The sequence below is a fragment of the Mirounga leonina genome, unplaced genomic scaffold (genome assembly GCF_011800145.1).
Source record: "Mirounga leonina isolate KUSES-001 unplaced genomic scaffold, KU_Mleo_1.0 Mir_114, whole genome shotgun sequence".
Classification (NCBI taxonomy): Eukaryota; Metazoa; Chordata; class Mammalia; order Carnivora; family Phocidae; genus Mirounga; species Mirounga leonina.
This window is the reverse complement of record NW_023270265.1, coordinates 5,015,225-5,040,995: the sequence shown is the minus strand read 5'-3', so window position 1 is coordinate 5,040,995 and position 25,771 is coordinate 5,015,225. Positions and strand designations below refer to the sequence as shown.

The 25,771-nt window shown below is 42.2% G+C and overlaps 1 protein-coding gene across 14 annotated transcripts in view; it reads left to right on the top strand.

The window, feature by feature from the left end:
* Positions 1-25,771, top strand: part of KCNMA1 (potassium calcium-activated channel subfamily M alpha 1) — a 725,292-nt gene that overhangs the window by 529,009 nt on the left and 170,512 nt on the right. For all 14 annotated transcript variants that reach the window (XM_035022513.1, XM_035022505.1, XM_035022592.1 and 11 more), the window contains one exon: positions 2,979-3,134. In XM_035022513.1, coding sequence (XP_034878404.1) covers positions 2,979-3,134 — 156 coding nt within the window. The remainder of the gene's footprint in view (positions 1-2,978; positions 3,135-25,771) is intronic.

The window sequence follows — 25,771 nt, the reverse complement described above, 5'->3', positions numbered from 1 at the left end:
ACTTAACTATTCATGGATTTTTTATTTTCCAAACAGATTCTAGAAAAAGAGGTCTTTGTTTGGGACCTGGAAGCCAAGTCCCAGTGGCCCAATGGTAATGCAAGTTCATTGAGCTTTCTCACTAAAAATCCTCACACACTTGGGCAGTAGTGTTAAAGTGTTTTCTCTGAAATGAACTTTGTTCCTTATGGTGGCTTCCTCAAAGTTATATGTATAGGGAGGACTGGAACTGGGACTAGAATTGACCTCTCCTGGTTTCCCAGGAGAGCATATTTTCACATTCCTTCTTCTTGAGATGAGGAGTGGTCCAGTGGCCGATCAAAGGGAGATCCTGGTCCTGCTACACCAGCTTTATCAGGCCTCATTCTCCAGATCCACGGTTTGCCTCTAGACTCCTGTGCAGCGAGGCTGGCATTTTCCACTGGACCCAAATGTCCCTCAAATGAAGGACTGAGTTGCCAGAAACAGAGGATTTGAGTTCCTGATGAAATTTCCTCTCTTCATTTCATGCACACAGATGTTCCTCCTAGCCTTTGGTACATCCCTCCCTGCTCCCTGCCCCACAGTTGGTGAAGATATGATGGCCCATAAAAGGAGGCCATATGGAAGCCTGAGAAATGAAACAAACTTGACTTTCCCACGTAATAACATGTAAAATATATCTAAGGAACTCAAACCAGATGGGAACATGGGGGACCCAAGGCCCAAAAGCCTGGACTTCATACCTTCAAAAACCTGGCACCTGGGGATATGAGAGATTCTCTGGAAAAGGCTTTGTTTGTTTGCTTGCTTGCTTGAAAGTACCATGAAGGTTATGTGACCTTCAAACCTCCTTTCACACTCAGTGATCTACTTGTTCATTACTTAGATCTCATTTCTCCTTATTCTTCGCAGATGATATAAAGGCAAATGAGTATCTCTCCACTGAGACTGGTGTATTCTCTGCGGTGCCAGTAAAGGAGGAAGGTGGCCTTTGCGAGCCGGTGAAGAGTAGGGAGAGAAACAGGGTAAAGGGCAAGGCCATCCGCTGGAATCAAGCCTATGATGTGAGAAGGTCTCTGATACTCAGCTTGACAGAAATTACCATCCACGATGGCCCACACACCAAACTTTTTAACCATGCTCTCATTAGGGAGGACACAGTCTTCTCTCCCAGGAGTCACTGCTGGCTTAGGACCTGTGAGACTGTCACAGGACTTTGAGGAAGGGATTTCACAAGAGTGGTATTTCTGCAAGCAGAGGAAGGACCCATTGGACTTGTTCTTTGTTTCCATAATAGCGTCTTCCATCTCTTCTAGTAGGTACAACTGTAGTGGGTTGTCCTGACAGTGAAGGGAAGCCTTCTGGGTACTCCTGGTGCTTGCTGGTATCTGGAGAGAAACAGTCATTTCAGGGCCATAAAGTCTTGGCATCCGAGGGGGCCTAGCACAGCTCTCTGATTCAAGCACAAATGCAAAGCAAGCGGTCTTTCTGTTATGACCTGGGAAAACACTTACTGAGTTTTTGGGACAAAGACCTTGCATTTTGGGAGGTAGCTTTCTCCATTTATTAGACAAATTACATCCTTAGAAAGTTCCTTTATAAAACAAGCCAAAAAACGGCTTTCTTGTAACGTGTACCAGTCAGTCCTAATTCTGGCCCCTGGAACAAAGCAGGACAATCCCTCTTCAGCACCTGAGGTATTCAGAGGTTGTCACCATCCCGTCTCTGTGAGGCTGTGGCCCTTCTGCAGGCCAAACACTGCTGGCTCTCTTAACTGTTTCTCTAAAGATGTTTTCCAGAACCCCCATCTCTCCTTGTGCTTGTCATTTTTCTCTGGAAGTTATTCAATTTATCAGTTTCCCTCTTTAAATCTGACTGTTACAACTGGATCAAGTACTCTGGAACTAGCCTGACCAGTTCACAACAGAATGAAACATTCATTTCCCTTGATCTGGAGACCATTTCTAACAAGCAAGCATTGGCTTTCTCTGTAATCTGTCACACGGTTGGCCTCTTTTTGGGATTTGAGTTACCCACACACTTAAGTTTTTTTTTCTTCTTTCCCCTCAGCTCTACTGCCAAGTTAGGTCTTCTCATTTTGAATTTATACAGTTGATTTTTTTTGAACCTAAATGCTGTGCTTGACATTAAGGCCTTTAAAATCTTCCCTGGTTGGTTTTCTGCCCATTTTTTCAACCCTGGAGAAGTTTTTGAATCTTGATTCCTTCATCCAACATATGATCTCTGACTCTCTGCTTCATGCCACTTAAAACTAATCGGAAGAGCATGTCTGGGTCCTTATCTTGGGGTGTGACCTAACTGTTGAATAGGATCAGTCCATCTGCAAGATGTTGTAATATGTCTACACTGTGATTTGCCTGATGATTTAGGTCAGTGCTTCTCAAGGTGTGGTCCCTGGATCAGCAGCTCAGCAGCACCTCGAACTTATTAGAAATGCGAATTCTCCAGCCTCGCCCTGCACCTTACCAGATCAGAAACTCTGAAGGAGGGGCCGGCAATATGTCTATCAACCCACGAGGTGATTCTGAGGCCCACTCAGACTTGGGGGCCACTGACCTGGAGTTTCGGGGATGCAAATAAAAAAGGATTCTAAAACACACAGGCATCTGACAGTCTTGAGTCTGTTTGAGGAGCCAATTTATGAACAACCTAGCCAGACATCCTAGTAGCATGGGCCGATGTGTCTGTCACAAGAGGAAATTCCCTGTGGACTCTGTTTGGCTAGGTGACAAACCCGAGGGGAAGACCTGGGTTTGGGAGGCACAGAAGCAATGTTCTGGAGAGGCCACTGAAGACTGAAGTCTGCTGAATAGGAGAGTCGAATGAAACAGCAAACAGCAGGCTCAGGCGAGAGAAAGGAAGGATGAGTCTGAATGCCTCGGAGCAGTTGGGCAATGCTGCATTTCCCAGAGGAGATTTACAATAATTGAACATTTAGCAACCTAAGGTCTCATACCTTGCTTTTGCTTCCACAGGCCCATCTGCTAAACATCCCGAGCTGGAATTGGAAAGAGGGGGATGATGCAATCTGCCTCGCAGAGCTGAAGCTGGGGTTCATAGCCCAGAGCTGCCTGGCTCAAGGCCTCTCCACCATGCTCGCCAACCTCTTCTCCATGAGGTCATTCATAAAGGTAACGTCTTGTCCTATTAGAGCCCATTAGCCCCGGATTCGGTTTGTCGTGGGGTTGAGTAGAGAGCATAGCTTAAACTCAAAACAGATCGACGGGCTTTAACCACTTTGGTTAAGGAGAAATTCCTTGCTACAGATTTGGGCACGAGGCCAACTTCTTCCAAAATTATGTTTTTATTTTTATTTGGCACATCCACGGCCATTAAATGATTGTTCAAAGCACAATCCTCTTTTTTTTTTAGATAAACCACATGTTTATCTATCAACAAAGCCTCCGCTGTTAAAACAAAAATATGATTTATATACATTCCATATGGCACCAGAGCGCCTAAAGAAAAGAATTATCATTTTGCTTTTTTACATCAAGTGGCTGGTAGACCTCTCACTGTGTGGATAAATGCAGACCATGTGTTTGTGCTGAAGCCCAAACCCCAACAACATAATTCATTTATTTATTTCTGCACAATCAAGGAGGCCAGCAGGGCTGACATGCCATGGTTATTTGAATGGAGAGTGAAACGAGGGACCGAACCCTCAGCAGTGGCGCCCCGTACGCCGTGAGACAGGCGGTCTGGCTCTGCTCCCCTCCTCATCAGCCGGCTCAACCCACAGAGCTGACTGGGCAGCCACGCCAGTGTCTCCAGAGTGGCCCCTGCCTGCTGGACCAACCCAGGCAACGAAAGACCCAGCTCTGTCCTCACAGGCCAGGCCGGGACAGCGGCCAGCCCAGGCCAGGCCCGTTTCTGGGACATTGGGTCGAGGGCCCAGGCACCCTCCTAAGAGGGCGTTTGGGGCACATTGGGTAATGATAACACCAGTCCTCATCCTTGGATTGTTCTTAGCCTAGACCATCAAGGAGGCAGACCAGGACAGTAAAACCTGCCCAGTTTGGGCCTTTCTGACTTGGCACTGGTGGCCATTAGCTCAGGATTTGGACTTCCATTTCCCCTTCCTGCACGAGTAGGGATGGAGGTGGGAAATTTGGAGTTACCAGGAGGTCCCACGAAGGGGGCTGGAAGCGCTGCAATCCAAGGTGTGAGACCTCTAGCCCTTGGCTGCCATCACCGCTGTACGTGGCACTGGTGGTCAGTTGTCTGGGGGAGTCGAGGCGATGGCCCTGGGGTCAGTGGGAAGGATGGGTGGGAAGAGTGCGGCTGCAGGTGATGGACCGACTCCATGCGCGTGCTCGCCCTGGGCATCCCCAGCCGTGTGATTAGAGCAGGGCTTTTCTCTCGGCCCTTAACCCTCTGTACCCACCTAATTTACAGTACTTAGGCAATTCATAGATAATAATCCTTTATGTAAAAGGACAAATTGTTTTGGAGTCCCTTCCATCACTTTAGCAAAGGATGCCTTGATCAAAAAATTCCTTCAGCTCACTATGTACCCAAAGACCTCAACTCCACAGAACTCCAGGCTCAGACCCAGCTCACAAGTAAGGACATTGTGTGGCTTTTTGGTTTTTTTTTTTTTTAATGGCTTCTTTAATCCAGGCTGCTGTTCCCCTGCCTGGATGAAACTGAATGCAGGCAAAATGGAGTTGCCAGGGGGGTCTGTGTGGCAGGACTGAGAGGCATGCCCCAAAGCCAGATGTAGCCTGTGTCTCCAATGGCTCTTGTGTTCAACACAAGGAACCCAGACCCCAGGATAAAGGACTGTCACCAAGAGAGCTCTTCTGGCTCATTCAACCAAGCTCTGGGGGTTTCCTCCAGCAGGGAGTTATCCACAGGCCCAGGCACAGGGTCTGAGACCTGGGCTCCGCTTCCTTGTGTTGATGTAACACGGTCTTGGCAGGGCCCTACCACACATGGGGCACTTGACATGCGTATGTTTTGATTTTGTGGTGCCTGCATGGAACGAGAGCTGCCTGTCAGGAAAATTAATAAAATGGATGTGACGCTGATTCCTCAGTGTTATTACCAGCAGGGAGAAAGAACTTCTGTCCAACTTTGCTCAAGACCCCAGAGGGCCTCACCTCTGGAGCCAAGGACGTCCCCTCCAGCCCAACGAATCCCACTGCCAAGTTCCTATTTAGGAAGAGCCTGTGGAAGAGGCCTGGCAGGGCCCTGGTGTAACTGAAAACACATTTTCCTCCTAGGGTTATGTTACTGTGTTATTTCTGCCTGGGGCCGGCTCCTCCGTGTTCAGAGGTAGCTCTCTGCACATGGCCTCTTGACATTCAGGTGGTCTTTGTGTTGGAATTTGCTAAGGCACGTGACCTGGAAATAGCAAGATTTCCCTGCATCTATTGTTTTCATTTAAAATAAGGACAGCTTGAAGCATGTGTTTCCCATTCGGCGGCGTCATCCTGGTGCACTGACCCTCCAGATCCCTGATCCTTGTCTCCTGGAGGTCATAATAAACACCCTGATGATGCTCTCCTCAGCATGTTTTATATATTATCGCCCATTCCAGAGGTTACAGAGCCTTCACTTATTTTTATTGGTTGGGGGGCAGATGGAAAAGGGAATCTAGAAACGGATGATTGTTGACAGAAATTGCTTCCTTCCCCAGTGTCACCCATGTCCTCTGGCAGAGAACTCATTAGCACTTCCACAGGGACAGGTGGGCCTTGAGGATGGAGGGAGGTGGGATGAGGCTTTGGCAGATTTCATCCCTTGAGAACACTTAGCGTTTCTGGAAGCCAGAGGTGGAGTGTGAGCTCAGCCTCTCCCTTGCCCTGGGCAGGTACAGCGTCTGTTTCTTGGTTCTGCAGAATACATTGTACTCTGTATATGTATATCACAGGCAGAAGCACAGTGGCTGCCCACCGGGCCTTTAGGGCCCATGAGACCAAAAGCCAAGGCTGAAAGTGAGGATAACAAAACTCAGCAAGAGAGAGGGGCTCCTGCTATGCAGGGGTTCCAAGATACCCAGCCCAATGGTACCAGGAAAATATGGGGAGCACTTGTGTATCCCCCGGGCAATATTACTTTCAAAGTCCCTTACCCTCAGGCCTCATTGCTCCCCTGAAAGCCTAGTTCCCATGTTGGCTGTGTCACCTCTGAATTTTTCTAAACTTTTGGACCATCTATATTTTTAGCCCACATCTTTGGGGGTAACGAATTCAAGTGTGCTAACTACTGTTAAAGACTTTTTCCTGGCTGTTCGTCTTTAATTTGTTCCGCTTAACCTTCACGGCATGCCCTCTGCAATTTCTGGTGTGCTGGGATTTAACAAATCCATGCTAACCCAATAGCCAATAACTTCATGAAAGAGGCACAAGTTGGGGGCACCTGGGTGGCTCAGTCGTTAAGCGTCTGCCTTCGGCTCAGATCATGATCCCAGGGTCCTGGGATCGAGCCCCGCATCGGGCTCCCTGCTCCACAGAGAGCCTGCTTCTCCCTCTCCTACTCCCCCTGCTTGTGTTCCCTCTTTCGCTGTGTCTCTCTCTGTCAAATAAATAAATAAATCTTAAAAAAAAAAAAAAAAAAAAAGAAATGTTAAAGGAAGTTCTTTAAGCTGAAACAAAAGGGCACTAATTTAGTAATAGGAAAACATAGGAAAGTACAGACAATGAATATATTTTTGAAGCTTTTTTGTGCTACTGTTTTCTCTCCAACAAGGTAAGTGACTTCTGTTGAAGAACCTTGTCTTCTACTTTTACTTTTAGTTCCTTGCAGTGTTGCTGAGTATAGAGCAGGTGTTGGTCAGCAACAGTGAACTGCCTGTTTCTATATGGCCTATGAGCCGAGACAGGTTTTTACTTTTTTTTCTTTTTCTCATTTAAAAAAGAATACTTTGGGGCGCCTGGGTGGCTCAGTTGTTAAGCGTCTGCCTTCGGCTCAGGTCATGATCCCAGGGTCCTGGGATCAAGCCCCGCATCCGGCTCCCTGCTCCGCGGGAAGCCTGCTTCTCCCTCTCCCATTCCCCCTGCTTGTGTTCCCTCTCTCGCTGTATCTCTCTCTGTCAAATAAATAAATAAAATCTTAAAAAAAAAAAAAAAAATTGCCTCAAGGGAAAAAGTGGCACTGGTTTTAGGGACATGGCTTTGTACTTTGATTCTCTCTACTTCCTTTCTCTCCAGGATCTTACCCTTTATTTTCTCACTGGCTCAGTAGCTCTCTAAGGGCTTCAAAAAAAAAAACTCCTAGGGACGCCTGGGTGGCTCAGTCATTAACTATCTGCCTTTGGCTCAGGTCATGATCCCAGGGTCCTGGGATCGAGCCCCGCATCGGGCTCCCAGCTCCGCGGGAAGCCTGGTTCTCCCTCTCCCACTCCCCCTGCTTGTGTTCCCTCTCTCGCTGTGTCTCTCTCTGTCAAATAAATAAATAAAATCTTTAAAAAAATAAAAATAAAAAATAAATAAATTTAGCTTCCTGGGGCACCTGAGTGGCTCAGTCGTTAAGCGTCTGCCTTTGGCTCAGGTCATGATCCCAGGGTTCTGGGATCGGGCCCCACATCGGGCTCCCTGCTCCGCGGGAGGCCTGCTTCTCCCTCTCCCACTCCCCCTGCTTGTGTTCCCTCTCTCGCTGTGTCTCTCTCTGTCAAATAAATAAATAAAATCTTTAAAAAAAAAAAAAAGAGGCACAAGTTGGCCACTCAGGGGTCATATATAAAGATGTGACTTGTCTACATCTACACTGCCAACCAGGTCTGGAACATCCTGCGTATTTACCACTATCTGATCTCCTACCACCCGCTTGTCAGGTTCAAGTGAGAATCTTCCTGAGGTCTTCTGTAAAGACCAAGACCATGAACTTATTTATTCAGCCTATCTGCCATTGCCTCACCCCCGAGTCCCTGAATAAGTGGCTGCACTTATCCTTCACTTGGCTTCCTCCCTTGGATGTATTTTAAGATCCACTGATGTTTTTGTTTCCTCTTGGTTTTGGAGTTTTAGCATGTAACACTTAAATTTCTCCGCAGCATATATGGTTTCAAGTTGGGGCTCGACCTGCATCTTTGTGAATTGTGCTATTATTCTTACTAGGATTAGCTGTCCTTGGACATGATAAACTGTGTGTGTGGGTGTTGTGTATAATTTAGAGAGTGATTAACTCTTAACATTTTTTTTTCAGTCTGTACCGAGTCTTCAAAATTTAGCAGATTTAAATTATTCTCAGGATTGCCGACTATTTTAACTCTGCTAAGCTACCGTTTATGTATGTGTGTGTGCACGCGCGCACACACGCATCCTGGAACATGGCAAGTACTCGGCAATTATTTCTTGTGGGTGAAATGTTACTTGATATCGATCACAACACGGTCTTCTCTGTTACCTTTTCTGTTTCCGAATGAGGAAGCCATAGGAAAATCAGGTCCGTGTTATTCAGAGTGTATCTTGGCTGAGGTGGACTTTGCTGGACATGAAGACCATTATTGATATGACCGCATTAAGATAAACTTTCTTTTTTTTTAAAGATTTATTTATTTGACAGAGAGAGTGAGAGAGCACAAGCAGGGGGGAGTGAGACGCAGACAGAGAGGGAGAAGCAGGCTCCCCGCCGAGCAAGGAGCCCGATGCGGGGCTCGATCCCAGGACCCTGGGATCATGACCTGAGCCGAAGGCAGACGCTTAACTGACTGAGCCACCCAGGCGCCCCTAAGATAAACTTTCAACAATACATAGTCCTAGCGCTACTTATAGGCAAGGGAATCATTTTAATACCTTTCTTTTGGGTTATGTTTATGTGCATCTGTGTGTTTTTTATATGCATGTATAAAAACAGTGTGGTTTAGGAGCTAGAAATATAAATCAGGACCCTAATAACAGCTGAACTATCCTGGGTTCTAACTCTGTGCCAAGTCCTATGCTAAGTGCTTTATAGACATCAGTCATTTAATTCTCACAGGGACTGTACTATCATCATACCCACTTTAGAGTGGCAGATACTGCGTGTTATGAGAAGTACAGCAACCTGCGTGAGGACAAAATGCCTGGAATTGACAAACTCATGTGTCAAACCAAGCAAACTGGTTCCAGGCCTTTGAGTACACCAGGAGGAAATATGGTAGAGTCACCTGGGTGGCTCTGTTGGTTAAATGTCTGCCTTCGGCTCGGGTCATTGATCCTAGGGTCCTAGTATTGAGCCCCACATTGGGATTCTTGCTTATGGAGTCTCCTTCTCCCTCTTCCTCTGCCCCTCTGCCCTGCTCGTTCTCTTTTTGGCTCTCTCTCTCTCTCAAATAAATAAATAAAATATTTTTTAAAAGAAGAAATACGGCAAATGGTAAGGGGGAACCTTAGCTAGTGCCAGAATCTTAGCTTTCTGTAGTTAGACATGGTTTCTTTGATAGAGATTCCCTGGGCACCTACTGTATTCCAGACAGGGTGCTAATCACACTGTCATCCTCATGGCTAGGAGGCACTCATAAGCTTTAGGAAGCTTCTGTCATGACTGGAATGTGTGGGCACACTTTTGCAAGACCCATTCTCTGGGTCTTGTTGGCCTTTCTCTCTGACCAGCTCTATAAGGGCAGAAGTCACTGCATCAAGACATGTGAACCTATCCTGGGATGAGTCAGGGTAGGGAAATGACCAGGCTTTCCAGAAGAAAATAACATTATTTGCTGCTGTGTTCAGGGGATAAAGCTAATTGGCTTCAGTAGGTGCTTTTGAGAGAAAATAAACAGTTCTTCTTGCCTGATGGGTGTAAGCTCTGCAGACCTGAGGTGTTCATCCAGGTGAGGGAGACATACTAGAAACAGGGCTCAACCCTGTGTAGAGTGGGAGAGAGGTGGGCGGCAGGATCTCTGAAAGGGGGCCAGGGCTGCAACTGATAAGTCTGGGGTCAAGGGGGCTTTCTGTTTCTAGGAGGGGATGCTGATGGTGCCAGAGCAGAGGGTTTCTCTGGCAAAGTAAATCCACATAGCGTAAGTTAGATAGTGAGAGGCAAACTGTTGCTTATTCCGTACCCACAGGTGATGTCATCCTGATCAGAATGGTGTCATGAGAGTGGATTTCTGCAGATACAATACAAATATACTCACTTGCCATAATCTTGTTTATTCTCATAAGTCCTAGATATATAGAGAGGATTCCCAAACTTATATCTCCATCCAGAACCTCTCCCCGGACCCAATATCGTCTATCTAACTGCCACTCAACATCTCTATTTGAGTGTCTCATTCATCTGAGACCTGACATATCCAGAATTGAATTCCTGTCCTTTGTCCAGAAACCTGGTCTCTCCCATTGCATTACTGGTGATGCTATTCTTCCCATTGCTCAGATCTTCCCTAGCTTCTTTCTTTTTCTCATGCACCATGTTCAGTCTAGCGGGAAATCCTCTCGGTTTGACTTTCCAAATACGGCCAGGATCTGAGCACTTCTTACCACTTCTGCTCTTCCTGTCAGATCCAAACCACCATCGTCTGCCTCCTCGAGCATTACACCAGTCTCCTAACTGGCCTCCCTGCTCCGCTTTTATCTCTCTCCCACTCCAGTCTGTCCTCAGTAAAGCATCCAGAACAATCCTTCGCAAGCATGAACCAGATCTTGTCACCCCTCTGCATCAATCTCTCCATGGCGTCCTATCTCACCAGATTAAAGTTCTTACAAAGGTCTATAGGTCCTAAGCAATCCTCACTGGCCTCATCTCATAAGTGCTCTTCTGCTCCTTGCCGTCAGCCACACCCCCTTTGGCTAATCTTCGGGGTTACACACTTGCTATTCCTCCAGCTGAAACACTCTTCCCTAGTAGCTTCATGGTTTCCCGCTATCAGATCCTCCATGTCTTTGCTTAGTGTTAATTTCTCGGTGAGGCTCTTCTCTAAAACATTAGAATTGCATTTTTAAAAGGGCTTAAAAACAAATTTTTAATTGAAGTATAATATACAAACATAAAAGTGTGCATCTAATAAATGGGCAGGTTATTAAATCTTCAGAAACTCAGAACTCCCTTTTAACCAGGACCCAGATTAAGAAGCCATACGTTATCAGTACCTCAGGAGCCCATTTATTTAAATATCAGTGTATGTGTGGGTCTGTTTCTGGGCTCTCTTGGGGAGAATTGACATCTTCACAATGTTGAGTTCTCCAGTCTAATGTGGCATATCTCTAATAAAGAGATGCTTTGCCGTTCAGCAGTTTTCCTGGCAAATGCAGGAGAGTTAAGAAGCAGCAACTAAGCTCATACATTTCTCTGGGGCTTCCCAGGGTCCCCACAGGGAGGAGATGTCTCACTTCACCACATTCTCCAGTAAGGATTTAGACGTTCTCCTTGACTTCATGGGGTGAAGAAAGTTTCCATACATAAGCACAGCAGAATAACATTTTCAAGATTTACATCACTCTCCCGCTCCACAACCCGTATATCTATGTCCTCATCTATGTTCCTGGCTTTGTTTTACTACGTGGCTTCATGGCCTCGTTTATTGCCTCCTTTCTCTGAGACAGTGTCAACACTGAATCGCCAGTGCCTGGAGCAGCACCCGATGCACAGTAGGTCCTCAATAAATGCCTGTTGAATAAATAAATGAATAAATTGGTCTCAGTCTCGCCTGGCCAGCCTTGATTACATAGACAGCTGGGTGGGGCTAGGACCGCAATTACAATTTGGGGTGATTTCGATGCTGAAAACTTCTTCCATTGCTACTGTAGGTAGTTCCCATGCCAAATTAAAGAGTTTGGCCTCCACGTGGAAACTTGAAATACAGAGCTTGGCGAGGATGCATGGGGGCTGGTTACATTTGGTTATAAACTATTTCGACTGCCAGGAAATCCAGTCAGTGTGTTGTTTAAATTCACAAATCAAAATAAACACCCATACACCGAAATGAATTTGCTAAGCCTCAGTATTCCATTTGGGTCAACATCACTGTGCCTCTTTTTTTTTCCTCCGTGACTCTCATCAGATCAGCGGCTCTGCCTGCCTTCCCCAGTGCCATTCACCCTGCTCCAGATGATGAACGCCCACCTGAAAGAGCAACTTCCCCGAAAATGATTTCAAATGAAGAGAGAATTAATCCATGAACTATTAACAGGGATTTCGTTCCCCTCTGGCCCTGGTAATTTCTAGAACATTGAATTAAAGAGTTCTTAGACCTTTACAAATTCTCAAGGCAAACATTATTAGCAAAGAGAAGCCCATACAGCATGTTAGAAGATTGCCAGAAAATGTTAATGGAATTTCTGAATAAAATAAAAAGGCTTATGCTCCCTCCTCCGCATTTTCTCCCCTTTTCCATCCCTCCCTCCCCCTAACATGATTAGAAAGTCATTTCATGTGTCCTATATGTTTGGTCAATCAAAGGCAAACGTACATGATTGATGGTGACAGGGAACACATTTAACTCATTACTCTTTACTTTGCAGCAAAATGATTTGTGTAAACTGTCTGCCTAGCATTAAAGGTAAAACAAACTTAGAAACCCCAAAATGTTAAATTTTTGTCTAATATTTTCCTTTTGGTTTTATAGCCGTAATCACATATGGATTCTTTTATTTGGCTTTTGGCACAGACTGAACAAAAGGGGAAGGCAGCACCAAAAAATTACATAATGTACAGACAGAGCCCCATGCCCATATATAGGAGCTGCAGTGGCCAGGACTTACTATGAACACCGACAGAAGATGCCACTCACCCTGGCCCTTATCAGCTGGCAGGATATTGTCAATAATGTGAAATAAGGCCCTTTTGACCAAGTCACAAACATAAAAAGGATCTCTTTTGGAGATTATCAGCCTTTAATTAATTGCACGCATTTCTGAGTACACCTGGGCATTCACAGGCTGCGTCCTCCTGGCCTCCCCCACTTTCAGTGTTCTAATCACCAGCCTTGGTAATTCCCTCATGCTCTCACTGTGCATTCATATCCTCCCCATGCCCCTAGCTCCTGACAAACCATTGATCTGTTCTTTGTCACCACACACTGTTGGTGATTTTTCAGGCGAAAGTCTCAAAATGCTATTAAACCATTAGGAATAAATCTCAGATTCCTTGTTAAATCTTTTGGTAATCATTGCCCTCCAGTGATACCAAGTATAAATTGATGCCCAGGACAAGGAGGAGGAACCTATGCTCTACATATCTAGGGGATGCAAAGCAAAGAAGCACCATTAATTTGATACAGTGAGTATTTTGTTAAGAACTTTAAGATTATAATAGTATCCTAAGTTTGCATAGCACTTTACAGTTTATAAGATATGCAGTTTTACTTAAATTACTTTTTATTTGACCAGATACACAAGCATTTTATTGGATATCATTTGGCAAATGTGCCTGATGCAAAGGAGCTGGCATTTCGGACCCTTCCTCACGTGTAGAGGAGGAAGAAATAGGAAAAGCGAAAGCAGGAGGGTGACTGACTTCTAGTTGTGCAGCTGGATGGAATATGGTAAAGCAAGGGCCAGAACTCCACTAGATCATTGGGTTCTCAGCTCAGTGCTTTCCCTGCTATTACACGTTGCTTCCCTGAGAGAAATGTCTTGATAGAGGCATTGCTTGGTTTTGTATTCAAATCAATACCTTCTAAGGAGAGAAATCACCTTGCAATATTTGTAAAAGTAGTATCCTCAGTTTCCCCAACCATGCCAAACTACATGATATAAAAATGAAGACATTTTGCGAAGGGAGGGAATGGGGCAGACCATGGTGCGTTGGCCTTTTTCAGACCAAGGTAGTACTGTCCTCCCTAGACCTTAATGCCTTGTTATATGAGAGACTTTATTGCCCAAGTGCTGTGGCTGAGCAGGGGAGGAAGAGGATGACCGGTTTGTTGAGCGAGGAACGAGTGGGTCAGCATGCAGTGTGGTGATTTCCAGCACAGAGGTGGTATCAGTAAAGAGGGTGTGAGGTCCAGAAGGGTTAAAAGTACTGATCAAAGGAAGAAAGGAAAATTTCTAAGGGGAAAAAGTATAGTTAATCCTAAGGAGCCTCGAAGGCTCCTTCTGATCAAAGTAAAAGTATTTAAGTAACTCAAACCATTTGGGCACAGGGATGGGGCTCTGAATTGATGTCCTTGAGATTGGTACATAAATCCACCTGCATTTACCTAGCCTTTCTTCTGACCATTTTCCATTACAGGAAAATGCTTATTAAAGTACGTGGTCCCACTAAGATTTAGAAGTAATTTTAATTGTCCAGCTATCTTGTTCTTTAATTTTATTCTTTAAATTAACTTACAGTAAAATCGATGTGTATGTGTGTGTACACAGCTCTATACATTTTAGCACACATTTTGAGTCATGCCACAGCTACCAGAATCAGCATACAGAACAGTTTCAGTATCCCCCAAATTCCCTCATGCTCTCACTGTGCATTCATATCCTCCCCATACCCCTAGCTCCTGACAACCATTGATCTGTTCTCTGTCACTATCGTTATATCATTTTGAGAGAATGTGTTGTGAATAGAATCATACAGGATGTAACCATTTGAGACTGGCATTTTCCATTCAATATAATTCCCTTGATTCATCCAGGTTATTGTATCAATATTTCATTCCTTTTTCTGAATAGCATGGCATTTTACAGATGTGCCACATTTTATCCATTCATTCCTTTATTTTTTTAATTTATTTTTTAAAGTGGGCTCCATGAGTGGAGCCCAGAATGGGGCTTGAACTCACGACCCTGAGATCAAGACCTGAGCTGAGATCAAGAGTTGGATGCTTAACTGACTGAGCCACCCAGGTACCCCTGTTTATTCATTCATTCATTTAATGGCATTTAGGTTGCTTCCAGTTTGGAGAGATGATGAATAGAGCTGATCTAAGCATTCGTGTAGAAGTTTGCGTGAATGTGAAGTTTCAGTTTCTCTAGAGGAAATACCTAGAAGTAGGATTGTTGACTAGAGGGTAAGCATGTTTACCTTTAAAAGAAATCGCCAAAGAGTTTTTCCAGAATGGTTGTACCATTTGTCATTCCTACCAGCCCTGTGTGAGAGTTCCTGTTGCTCTGCATCTTTGTCTGCACTTGGTATTATCAGTATTTTTATTTTAGCCATTCTAGTGGGTGTGTAGGATACCTCATTGTGGTTTTAATATGTATTTCCCTAATGACTAATGATGTCGAACATCTCTTCATCTGCTAATTTGTCATCTGTCTGTCTTTTTTGGTGAAGTGTTTGGCCCATTTTTTAAAAATAGGCTTTATTTTTTTAAGCAGTTTTATGTTTATAGGAAAATTGAGTGGAAGTACAGAGATTTCCCATATATCCCCCGCCCCACACATGCATCCCCCGTTACTGACATCTCCCACCAGAATGGTACTTTTGTTACAACTGATGAAACTTCCTCCCCACTGATTACTGGCTAACACAGATGTTTTATGTGTCTCCATGGTTTTGCCTTTTCCAGAGTGTTACATAGTTGGAATCATATAGTATATAGCCTTTTTTGTTAACCTCTTTCACTTAGTAATATGCTTTTGACATTCTTATATGGCTTTTCATGGCTTGATAGCTCATTTCTTGTTAGTGCTGAGTAACATTCCATTGTCTGGTTGTACGATAATTTATTCATCCATTCACCTATCTAAGGACATCTTGGTTGCTTCCAAGTTTTGGCAATTATGAATAAAGCTGCTATAAATATCCATGTACAGGTTTTTATATGGACATAAATTTTCAACTCTTTTGGGTAAATACCAAGGAGAGCGATTGGTGGATTGTATGGCAAAAATATGTTTAATTTTGTAAGAAGCCACCAAACTGTCTTCCAAAGTGGCTCTACCATTTTGCATTCCCACCAGCAACGAATGAGTGTTTCACTTGCTCCACATTCTTGCCAGTGTTGAGTGTTATATTGGTGTTTGGCCCATTTTTTAAATTGGGTTGTTTGCTTTTTACTCTTGAATTTAAGAGTTTGTTATATATTCTGGATATCTTGATAGATTTGTAAATATTTTCTCCAAGTCTATATCTTGAGTTTGCATTTTGTTAACACTGTCTTTCCTGGATGAAAGTTTTTAATTTTGAAGATTTTAGGGGTTTTCTCTGTATTAAATATGGAGTTTCCACATAATCCAAAAATTCCACTCCTAGTTGTCTACCTAAGAGAAATGAAACCATGTGTATTAATTTTCCATGGTTGCTATAACAAATTACCAAAAAAAAAAAATAGTTGCTTAAAACAACACTGTTTTTGTCTTCCTTCTCTGGAGGCCAAAAGTCTGAAATTAGTTTCACTGGACTAAAGTCAAGGTGTTGGCAGGGCTGATTCCTTCTGGAGGCTCTAGAGGAGCATTTGTTTCCTTGCATTTTCTAGTTTATGGAGGCTGCCTGCATTTCTTGGTTGTGACTCCTTCCTCACATCCCTCTAGCATTTACTTCCAATGTCCCATTTCCTACTTCCTTTTCTTTAATCAAATTCCCACCTGCCTCCTTTTTATAAGAACACTTGACATTACAATTAGGGCCATCTTGGATAATATAAAATGACTTCCCATCCCAAGATCCTTAAACTTAATCTCATCTGCAAAGTCCTTTTTGCCATGCAAGGTAACATTCATAGGTTCCAGGTACACCTTTGGGGGCCATTATTCAGTCTACCACAGTCTGCTCTTTGGCCTCAAAAATCTATATCCCTCCCACATGCAAAATACATTCATCCCACATTTTTATTTATTTATTTTTTAATTTTTAAAATTAAAAAAAAAAATTAGAGAGAGAGAGCAAGCATGAGTGGGGGGAGGGGCAAAGCGAAAGGGAGACAGACTCCCCACAAGTGGGGCTCTATCCCAGGACCCTGAGATCATGACCCAAGTGAAATCAAGAGTCAGATGCTCAACTGACTGAGCCACCCAGGACCTCCCACACCATATTTTTAAAATTTGTAACCCTGCAGCACTGATTCAAGTTCAGAACCCCATCTAAATATCATCAACTCAAAAGTCCCAAATTTTATCATTAAAATTAATATGGATAAGACTCTGGGTATGATCCATTCTGGGGAAAAATTCCTTTTCATCTGCAGATCTGCGAAACTAGAAACATTCTGCCTCCAAAATATAATGATAGGACGACCATAGGATAACATTTATAGGCGTTGCCATTCCAAAGGGAACAATATGGAAGGAAGAAAGGCTCTACCAGTCCCAATTACCTTCAAAATCCAATCAGACAAATTCTGTTAGGTTTCACATCACATCTGGGAATAGTCCTCTGTGGCTTAAAATTGGCCTTAGCTAATGTGGTTCCTCCAAATGTATTCTTTTTACAATCATTTTGGCTGTTCTAGTGTTGGCCTTTTCATATAAATTTTAGGATCAACTTGTCTATATCTACAAAAAATCCTACTGATATTTTGATAGGAATTGTGTTAAACATAGAAACCAATTTGGGGGAGCATTGGCACCCATGAACATGGATTCCAATCCATGAACCTTGTCTTTCCATTACTAGGTAATCTTTAACTTCTTTCATCATTGTTTCGTAGTTTTCAGCAAACAGATTCTGTACATTTTTGTTAGATTTACACATAATTATTATAATTTTTTTTTTGCTACTGTAAATGGTATCTTAAAAAAATCAGTTTGCAATTGTTCAGTGGTGGTATGTAGAAATACACATTATTTTGCTCTAATGACCTGTATCCTGCAACCATATTGCACTAACACTTCTTGCAGGATGTTGAGTAGGGTGAGTGAGAGTGGACAGCTTAGATTTTTCCCCAGTCCTAGGGGGAAAATATCCAGTGTTTTGCCATTAAGTATAATGCTAGCTGTAGGTGTTTTGTAGATGCCCTTATTTTGAGATTGTAGGAGTTCTTTTCCATCATAATTTGATGAGAGGTTTTTTTCCTTTATTATGAATGTCTGTTGAATTTTGTTGAATGCTGTCTGCATCAATTGATATAATCATGTTATTTTTCCTCTTCAGACTGTTAATATGGTAAATTACATTGACTGATTTGAGAATATTGAACCAGCTACTGTGCATTCCAAATAAACCCCATTTGGTCATAGTGTGATGTATTTGCTAATATTTTTATGAAGATGTTTTGTGTATGTGTTGTGAGTAGATACTGTTCCATAGATTTTTTAATGCTGTCTCTCTCTGGTCTTAATATCAAGGTAATGGTTGACTTCATAAAATGAGTTGAGAAGCCTTTCCCTTTCTTCTTTTTTCTGGAAGGATATAGAAATTGGTGTAATTTTTTCTTTAAATGTTTAGTAGAATTAACTAGTGAAAACATCTGGGCCTGAATTTCCTTTTCCAAAGGTTTTTAAAGACTAATTCAATTTCTTTAATAGTTATAGCTCTATTCAGGTTATTTATTTAATCTTGGGTGAGTTGTGGCAATTTGAGGTTTTTGAGGAATTAATCTAATTTATCTGAGTTACTCAGTTTATGTGCATAGAGTTGTTCATAGCTTTCCATTTAACATCTATGTCTATGGTCTAAAGTAATATCTTCTCTCTCATTCCTGATTTTGTAATTTGTGTCTTTTTTTCTATTTGTCAATCTTACCACATGTAAATTTTCCTGGTCTTTTCAAAGAATCTGCTTATGGTTTTATTTTCTTTATTTTTCTGTTTTTCTTCTTGCTTTGGGTTTATTTTAGTGTTCTAGCTTCTTAAGATGAAGGTTATTGATTTGGGACTCTTAAAAATATAAACATTTAATGCTATATAGTTCCTTCTAAGCACTGCTTTAGCTACATTCCACAAATTTTGATATATGTATTTTCATTCAGTTAGAAATATTTTTCAAATTCACTTGAGACTTCTTCTTTGACCTATGGATTATTTAAATGTATGTTGCTTAATTTTCAGTATTTAGATATATTCCTCTTATTTTGGTATTATTGATTTGTGGTCTGACTCCATTATGAGTAAGGAATCTACTTTGTCTGATTTCAATTCCTTTAAATTTGTTAAAGTATGTTTTATATGATCTATCTTAGTGAATGTTCCATGTGAGCTTAAAAGAATGTGTATTCTGCTATTTTTGTGTAGAGTGTTCTGTGAACATCAAGCATCAATTAGTGCCACTTGGTGGATGGTGTTGCCCAGTCCTTTTATACCCTTGCAGATTTAATGTCTGCTAGTTCTACACATTACAGTCAGAAGAGTGCTGAAGTCTCCAACTATAATAGTGATTTGTCTATTTTGTCAGGTCTTGCTGTATATTTTGAAACTTGTTAAATGCATATACATTTGCATTCTTGCTTTTTTTTTTTTTTTTTTGGCAAATCAGCCCTTTTTATCATTACATATTGTCCCTAACATTCTTGGTAATTCTCTTTTTCTGAAGTCTAGTAGACTTCAGATCTGATGTTAATAGACCCACTCGAGCTAGCTTGCTTGCTTGCTTGCTTTTTCTTTCTTTCTTTCTTTCTTTCTCTCTTTCTTTTCTTTCTTTCTCTCTTTCTTCCTTCTTCCTTCCTTCCTTCTTTCCCTCCCACCCTCCCTCCCTCCCTTTCTTTCTCTTTCTTTCCCTTCCTTCCTTCCTTCCTTCCTTCCTTCCTTCCTTCCTTCCTTCCTTTCTTTCTTTCTTTCTTTTTTCTTTCTTTCTTTCAAGATTTATTTATCTTAGAGAGAGAGAGCACAGTGGGGAGGGGGCAGAGGGAGAGGAAGAGAGATCCTTAAGCAGAATCTGCGCTGAGCATGGAGCCTGATTCAGGGATTGATCTTATGACCTTGAGATCATGACCTGAGCCAAAACCAAGAATTAGATGCTACACTGACTGTACCATCCTGGCACCCCTCAAGCTTTCTTTTTGACTAGTGTTTTCATGGGGAAAAAACTTTTCTCATTATTTTCTGTCTGAATGAAACTGTATCTTTAAATTTTAAGTGATTTTCTTGTAGACAGCTTATATTTGGAACATTTTTTAAAAAATTCCATTCTGTGAATCCGTTTGTTAAAAGGTGTGTTAGACTATTTAGCTATAATGTAGGTCTAATATTTTGCTATTTGTTTTCTGTCTGTTTCCTCTGTTTTAGTTCTCTTACCTCTTTACTTTCTTCTTTTGAACTATTTTGAACATTTTTAGTATTCCATTTTATCTATAGTGTTCCCTATCACATATCTTTATGTAATCTTTTAATTGATTGCCCTTGGGATTGCAATGCATGTACTTAACTTTCCAGGACTACTTAGATTTGCCTCTTTAGGTGGAATGTAGAAACCTTATGAATCTATAGGTCTCTTTACCCTCCCCATTTTTTTGTTGTAGTTGTGTTACATATCATATCTACATATACTGACAACTCCATTGCACAGTGTTATAATTTTTTGCTTTCAATCATTAAACGTATTTTAAAGAACTCAATACAAGCATACTCTTGTATATTTATCCTGATATTTCCCCTTTCTGTTGTTCTTTCTTCATTCCTGACATTCCAGCTTTCCCTTTGGTATCATTTCCATTCTGTTTGAACAGCTTTCTTTAGCAATTCCCTTAGAGCAGTATTCTGGAAACAAATACTATTTTCCTTCATCTGAGAATGTCTCTAATTCACCTTCATTCCTGAAGGACATTTTTGATGGATACAGAATTCTGGGTTGACAGATCTGTTCTTTCAGTACTTCAAAAATGTTATTCTACTTTCTTCTAGCCTCCATTGTTTCTGATGAGAAATCTGTAGTCATTTGAATTGTTATTAACCTATAAGTAATGAGTCATTTTTCTCTGTTTGCTTTTAAGATATTCTTTGTCTTTGGTTTTCTGTCATTTAATTATACTGTGTTTGAACATGATTTCTTTGGACTTATTCTGTTGGGGCTCATGAGATTCTTGTATCTCTAGATTTGTCTTTGGTGGAATTCGGGAAGTTTTTGTTCATTATTTCTTCAAATATTTTTCCTGCACCGTACTCTTTTTACTCTCCTTCTGGGATTCCTATGACACAAATGTTGGACCTTTTTCTTTCTTTCTTTTTTTTAAGATTTTATTTATTTATTTGAGAGAGAGTGAGAGTGAGAGAACACAAGCTGGGGTGGGGGGAGCAGTAGAGGGAGAGGGAGAAGCAGCCTCCTTGCTGAGCAGGGAGCTTGATGCGGGGCTCAATCCCAGGACCCTGGGATCATGACCTGAGCCGAAGGTAGACGCTTAACCGACTGAGCCACCCAGGCACTCCACAGGACCATAAGGCTCTATTTATTTTTTTTTAATCTTTTTTCTCTCTGTTGTTCAAGCTGCACAATTTATATTGCCCTAACTTCAAGTTTATTGATCTTTCTTCTGCCATCTCCATTTTGCTGCTGAGCCCATCCAGTGAGTGTGTTATTGTATTATTCAATTCTAGAATTTTCATATGATTCTTATTTTTATCTTGTTTCTTCATTAAGACTTTATGTCTTTTAATTCTTTACAAAAGTGTTCTCAGTTGTTGGAACATTCTTAAAATAGCTACTTTATGGATCTTGTTAGGTAATTCTAATATCTGTGCCATCTGCTGATGGCATTGGATGCAAGTTGAGATTTTCTGGATTATTCATAAACCCAATAATTTTTTGTTGTATCCTAGATACTTCGATTATTTTATTTTGAAACTTTGGGTTTTGTTTTAATCTTACAAAAAATATGATAATTTTATTTTGACATGTAATCACCCTCTTTGATTTTAGGCTATGCATTCTGACCAGGCTTCTAGGGATAGTAATTCCAGTGTCGGTTGAGTTTTCAAAGCATTGGCAGTGCTGTTTGGATCTGTCCCACATCAGCCTCAGGCTTGGGGTAGTCTATATTATAGTTTGTTCTCAAAATCTAAATATTCTGTGTAGGGTCAGCTTCATCCATGCACAGCTCAGGGTAAACCCAGGAGTTCGTAAATAATTGTAAGCGGCTACTTTCCCAAGTCTTCTTTCTCTGTGATCACCAAGGAACTGTCAGCTTCCATAGGGCCTTCCTTATTTATCCTCTGACCAGAAAGCTGGGGCTTTAGTTACCCTGCCTACTGTATATTTCCTGCTTCTATGTGCCTATGTGGGGCAAGCCAATGGGATGACAAATACAAAGAGCAGCAGGGCTTTGCCCCACTGTCTTGGAACCTCAGATCCTTCATCCGGTGAATGTTCTCCTACCTCCCTTAATCTCCTTTGAGCTCCCAATGCCACCCACGCTACTGCCACCACTGGATGCCTTAGGGGTACAGATACAAGAAAAGAGTAGAAAAGAAAAAGAGAAAACATGAGTTCTCCCATTCTTTCTTGAGTGTTAGCAATTCCTCCTACCAGTCTTTGAGCCAAAACAGGAGCTTCTCTTGAAGCTTTCTCTGTCCATGTCTTGGTCCTCACTTGTAGGTTCTGAGGTCAAGCTAGTGGATAAAGAGGAAAAATAATAGTAAACTTGCTGCCAATTTGTTGGTACTTCCAATTCTGGTCAATTCTGCCTGCTACTGTTCACTTTTCAGAGTCTTCAAATGGCTGCTCCATGCATTCTGTCAGGTTTAATAGATGTATTCAGTGAAATGTACAGGGTAGAGTGAACTTACTCCATCTTATCCAGAACCAAAAACCCAGATATTGCTTTAGATTGTCTTTTGCAGCCAGACCCAGGAAATTTTTGCCTCTAGGACATCAGGTCCTTTTAGCATATCCAGTAATCATTCTCTTTGGGGTGGGTTTGAGATTATCCACCTTTCCATCAGAGGCTATAAATAACATAATATGGCAAGCTACATTACAGCAAAATCCCGTGCCTCTCCTAGTAGAACAATATGAGGTGGCTATTTCAACTTCAAACTCATTTGGCTGATTTAGAGAAACTTTGGGACAACAGTAAAATGACACTGAGATCAATTTAGGCATCCATCTGCCATCTCGAAAAATGGTGTGCAATAAAACCTTTCAACTGGGTATGATTTTTTTAGTTTTTATCATTAATGCCACATGTATTTCATGGTAACAAGAGTGATTCAGGCCCACTTATTAGGGTTTGAGGTTCTAAGAAATACAGGGGCTCTGCCTCAGTGCTGTGCCTTTATATACCATAGGGGATGGGAAGTAGGTGGGAAGTAGATGGAACTAATTGACATATATGAATAAAAGATAGCACTTCTTCCCTTTCCCCCCTATTGTGTCAGTAGATAGGGTATCTCTGCCCACTGAGAAATAACATCTGTATTTGTGCCCACTGAGCTTGGTGTGCAAAAGCTCTTTGCTGACAGTCTACCAAGAGAAGTCTCTGTTTATTCCTAGCCCTCATATTTATGGCATTGCTTTTTAGGACAATTGATTTAATCAGCTTCTCCTTTCCCTAGACTGTGACAAAGTATTATTTTAAAAGGAGTTTCTTGTTGGTTTCTTGTTTTAGCTAAAATGTGGCAGTGAGAAGACCATTTCTTTCAGTGGTTGGGTATTTTTTCTTCTCCTTGAATAAACTAGTATAGAAAGAACCAATTAAAGAATATCTGGTGTCCCTTTCAGAATTCAGATTAAGTGTTAGACTTGATCAGCCAAAGATGTTGGATGATTTCTCCCTATCCAGATACATTCATGGACCACTGTGTTACCCAAATTTGTCAGCACAGCCCTCACTCTGCCTGTTTTCCCTCACTTGTGAAATATGAAGGGATGTGTATAGCTGTGTAGTGAGCAGAGGGCTGGGTAGGGAGAGAATTGTAAGACTCTAACTTAGAACATAATTTGTTTTAAGACCTTGGACTTCTTACTCAATCTTTCTGAGCTTCATATTTACCCACTGTAAAACGTGGAAGGGTGTAGAGGATTATTGGGATGATTGCCAGTGTGTTAAAACCCCTGACCCCTTCCTTCTTTCTTAGGAGTGGGTCATACTCTTTGGGTTTCTATTTGCCATGAGACTTGAGACTGGGTTAGGATTGAGTCACTGATGGGAGAAGATAGAGGGATGAGCCTAATATAGAACCAATCTCTAGGGTGGCATAAAGGTATTCCTTCCTATATTGCTTACACTTTTGTGTTGCCAGCATCTTTGTAAATGACTGATGTTGCGGTAGAGGTCTCTGGAACTCTTTGTAGGGAGATACAGGGTTAGCAGAATTTTCTGCCTGTTACCTTTTCTAGGACAGCAGCATTGTTCATCAGTCTAAATAACACTGCTTCCCTCAACCCTCTTAACATTCCCATCAAAAACTCCACCCCAGCCCCCTGAGCTAGAAGATTTTACAGGTGAAAGCTGGGTGCAACTGTCTGGCTTTTCCCAGGCCTCTGCACTGGATACAGATTCACTGATTCTTCTTTCCTATACATAATGAAAGCCCAACTAGCTAGTGCAGCTTTGCCCAGCACAGAGTCCTGCAGCGGAGTGATCTCTAGGAGAACAGCTATGTGCTAGAATGAGTAACCTGGAGAGAACTCAGAGAGAGTAGCAACCTCCCAGCTCGTGCCTGGGGGCTTGAAATGTACTGTCAACTTGACCTTGGTCATGGGACCAGTGAACATAGAGGGACAGAGACCTCTCCCTGCCCAAACAGAATCATCATGAGGCTATACCAAAGGATGAGGGCCAGTCTGGCAGTTTTTTTGGAATAATGAACTATAATGAGTGCTAACATCTTCCTAGAAATACAACCAGGAGAAAACATGCCTTCCAGAACTCTTCTCAGGAGGCATAAAGTTTGCAGTTGGAAGGAATATTCTGGTAAACTATTTGGAAGGGAAGGGATAGGCTCTCTTTCCCCAAGTAACAACAGATATTTTTAACTTGCCTTCTAAAAAGGATGAATCCATGGGTGCCTGGGTGGCTCAGTCAGTAGGGTGTCCAACTCTTGGTTTTGGCTCAGGTCATGATCTCGGGGTCGTAGGATTAAACCCTGCATCTGGCTCCACGCTCAGCACAGAGTCTGCTTGTCTCTCTCCCTCCCCCCACTTGTGCTCTCTCTCTCTCTCAAATAAATAAATAAACAAATAAATAATTCTTGGATCCACATAACTGCAAGGCATTTTTTTTTTTTTTTGGTGAGGGAAGTATGTAAAATTGGGGCCAGGATTGAATTATGAGAGCAGTAGAGGCTGAAGGCTCTAACCAGCAGTCATTCTTCTCTCTTATCTCCCCACCATTTGCTCTTCTCCAAATATGAGTTGAACAAGTATTTTAAAAAATAATGTTTGAACAAGCACCAGTTTATTAGTATGCCCATCCTGTGGACCAAGGATGTGCCAAGTATCAGTTCAAGAACAGCCTAAGAGGCAAGGCTAGAAATAAGGAGCAAAGCCCTTTGCTACAGAGAAGGATGAGAAATAAGAGTAGAGTGCAGGATTCCCCAGTTGAGGGATGTGGGCAAAAGCCAAGTCCAGGGACGAGAAGGAGCTAACCCAGTCTACCCATCAGGATCTTGCTGGTTTGGGGCTTCTTTCAGAAGGCCAGGCAGGATCTTCCTCCATTAGCTTAAAGGTAATGTTGACATGTGACCCTTCTCCTATTTTAGGAGACCATCATTTCCTCCAAACACCTACCTTCTGTCTTATCATCATATCTATTCAGAGTGAACTTGCTGGTCACTAGGAAAGGTGGGGGTGTGTCGGGAGGACCTCCAGAGAACACTGCTGTCTTTTAGGGACACACTCAAACTGCTTAGTTTTTCTCCTCAATCCAGAAGATCATTTGATAGTCAGTGATGTTCCAGGCTTTTCTAGGAGCAGCTAAGCAATAGGAAGCCATGACTCACAAAGCTAACATCTAACTAACTGGCCTATGTTTCATTGTGTGAGCAGGAGAGATGTCTTCATTATCACCACCATCACCATCATTGTCACTGTCACCATCATCATCACCTTCACCTTCATCACCATCATCACCATCATTATCACCATGATCACCATC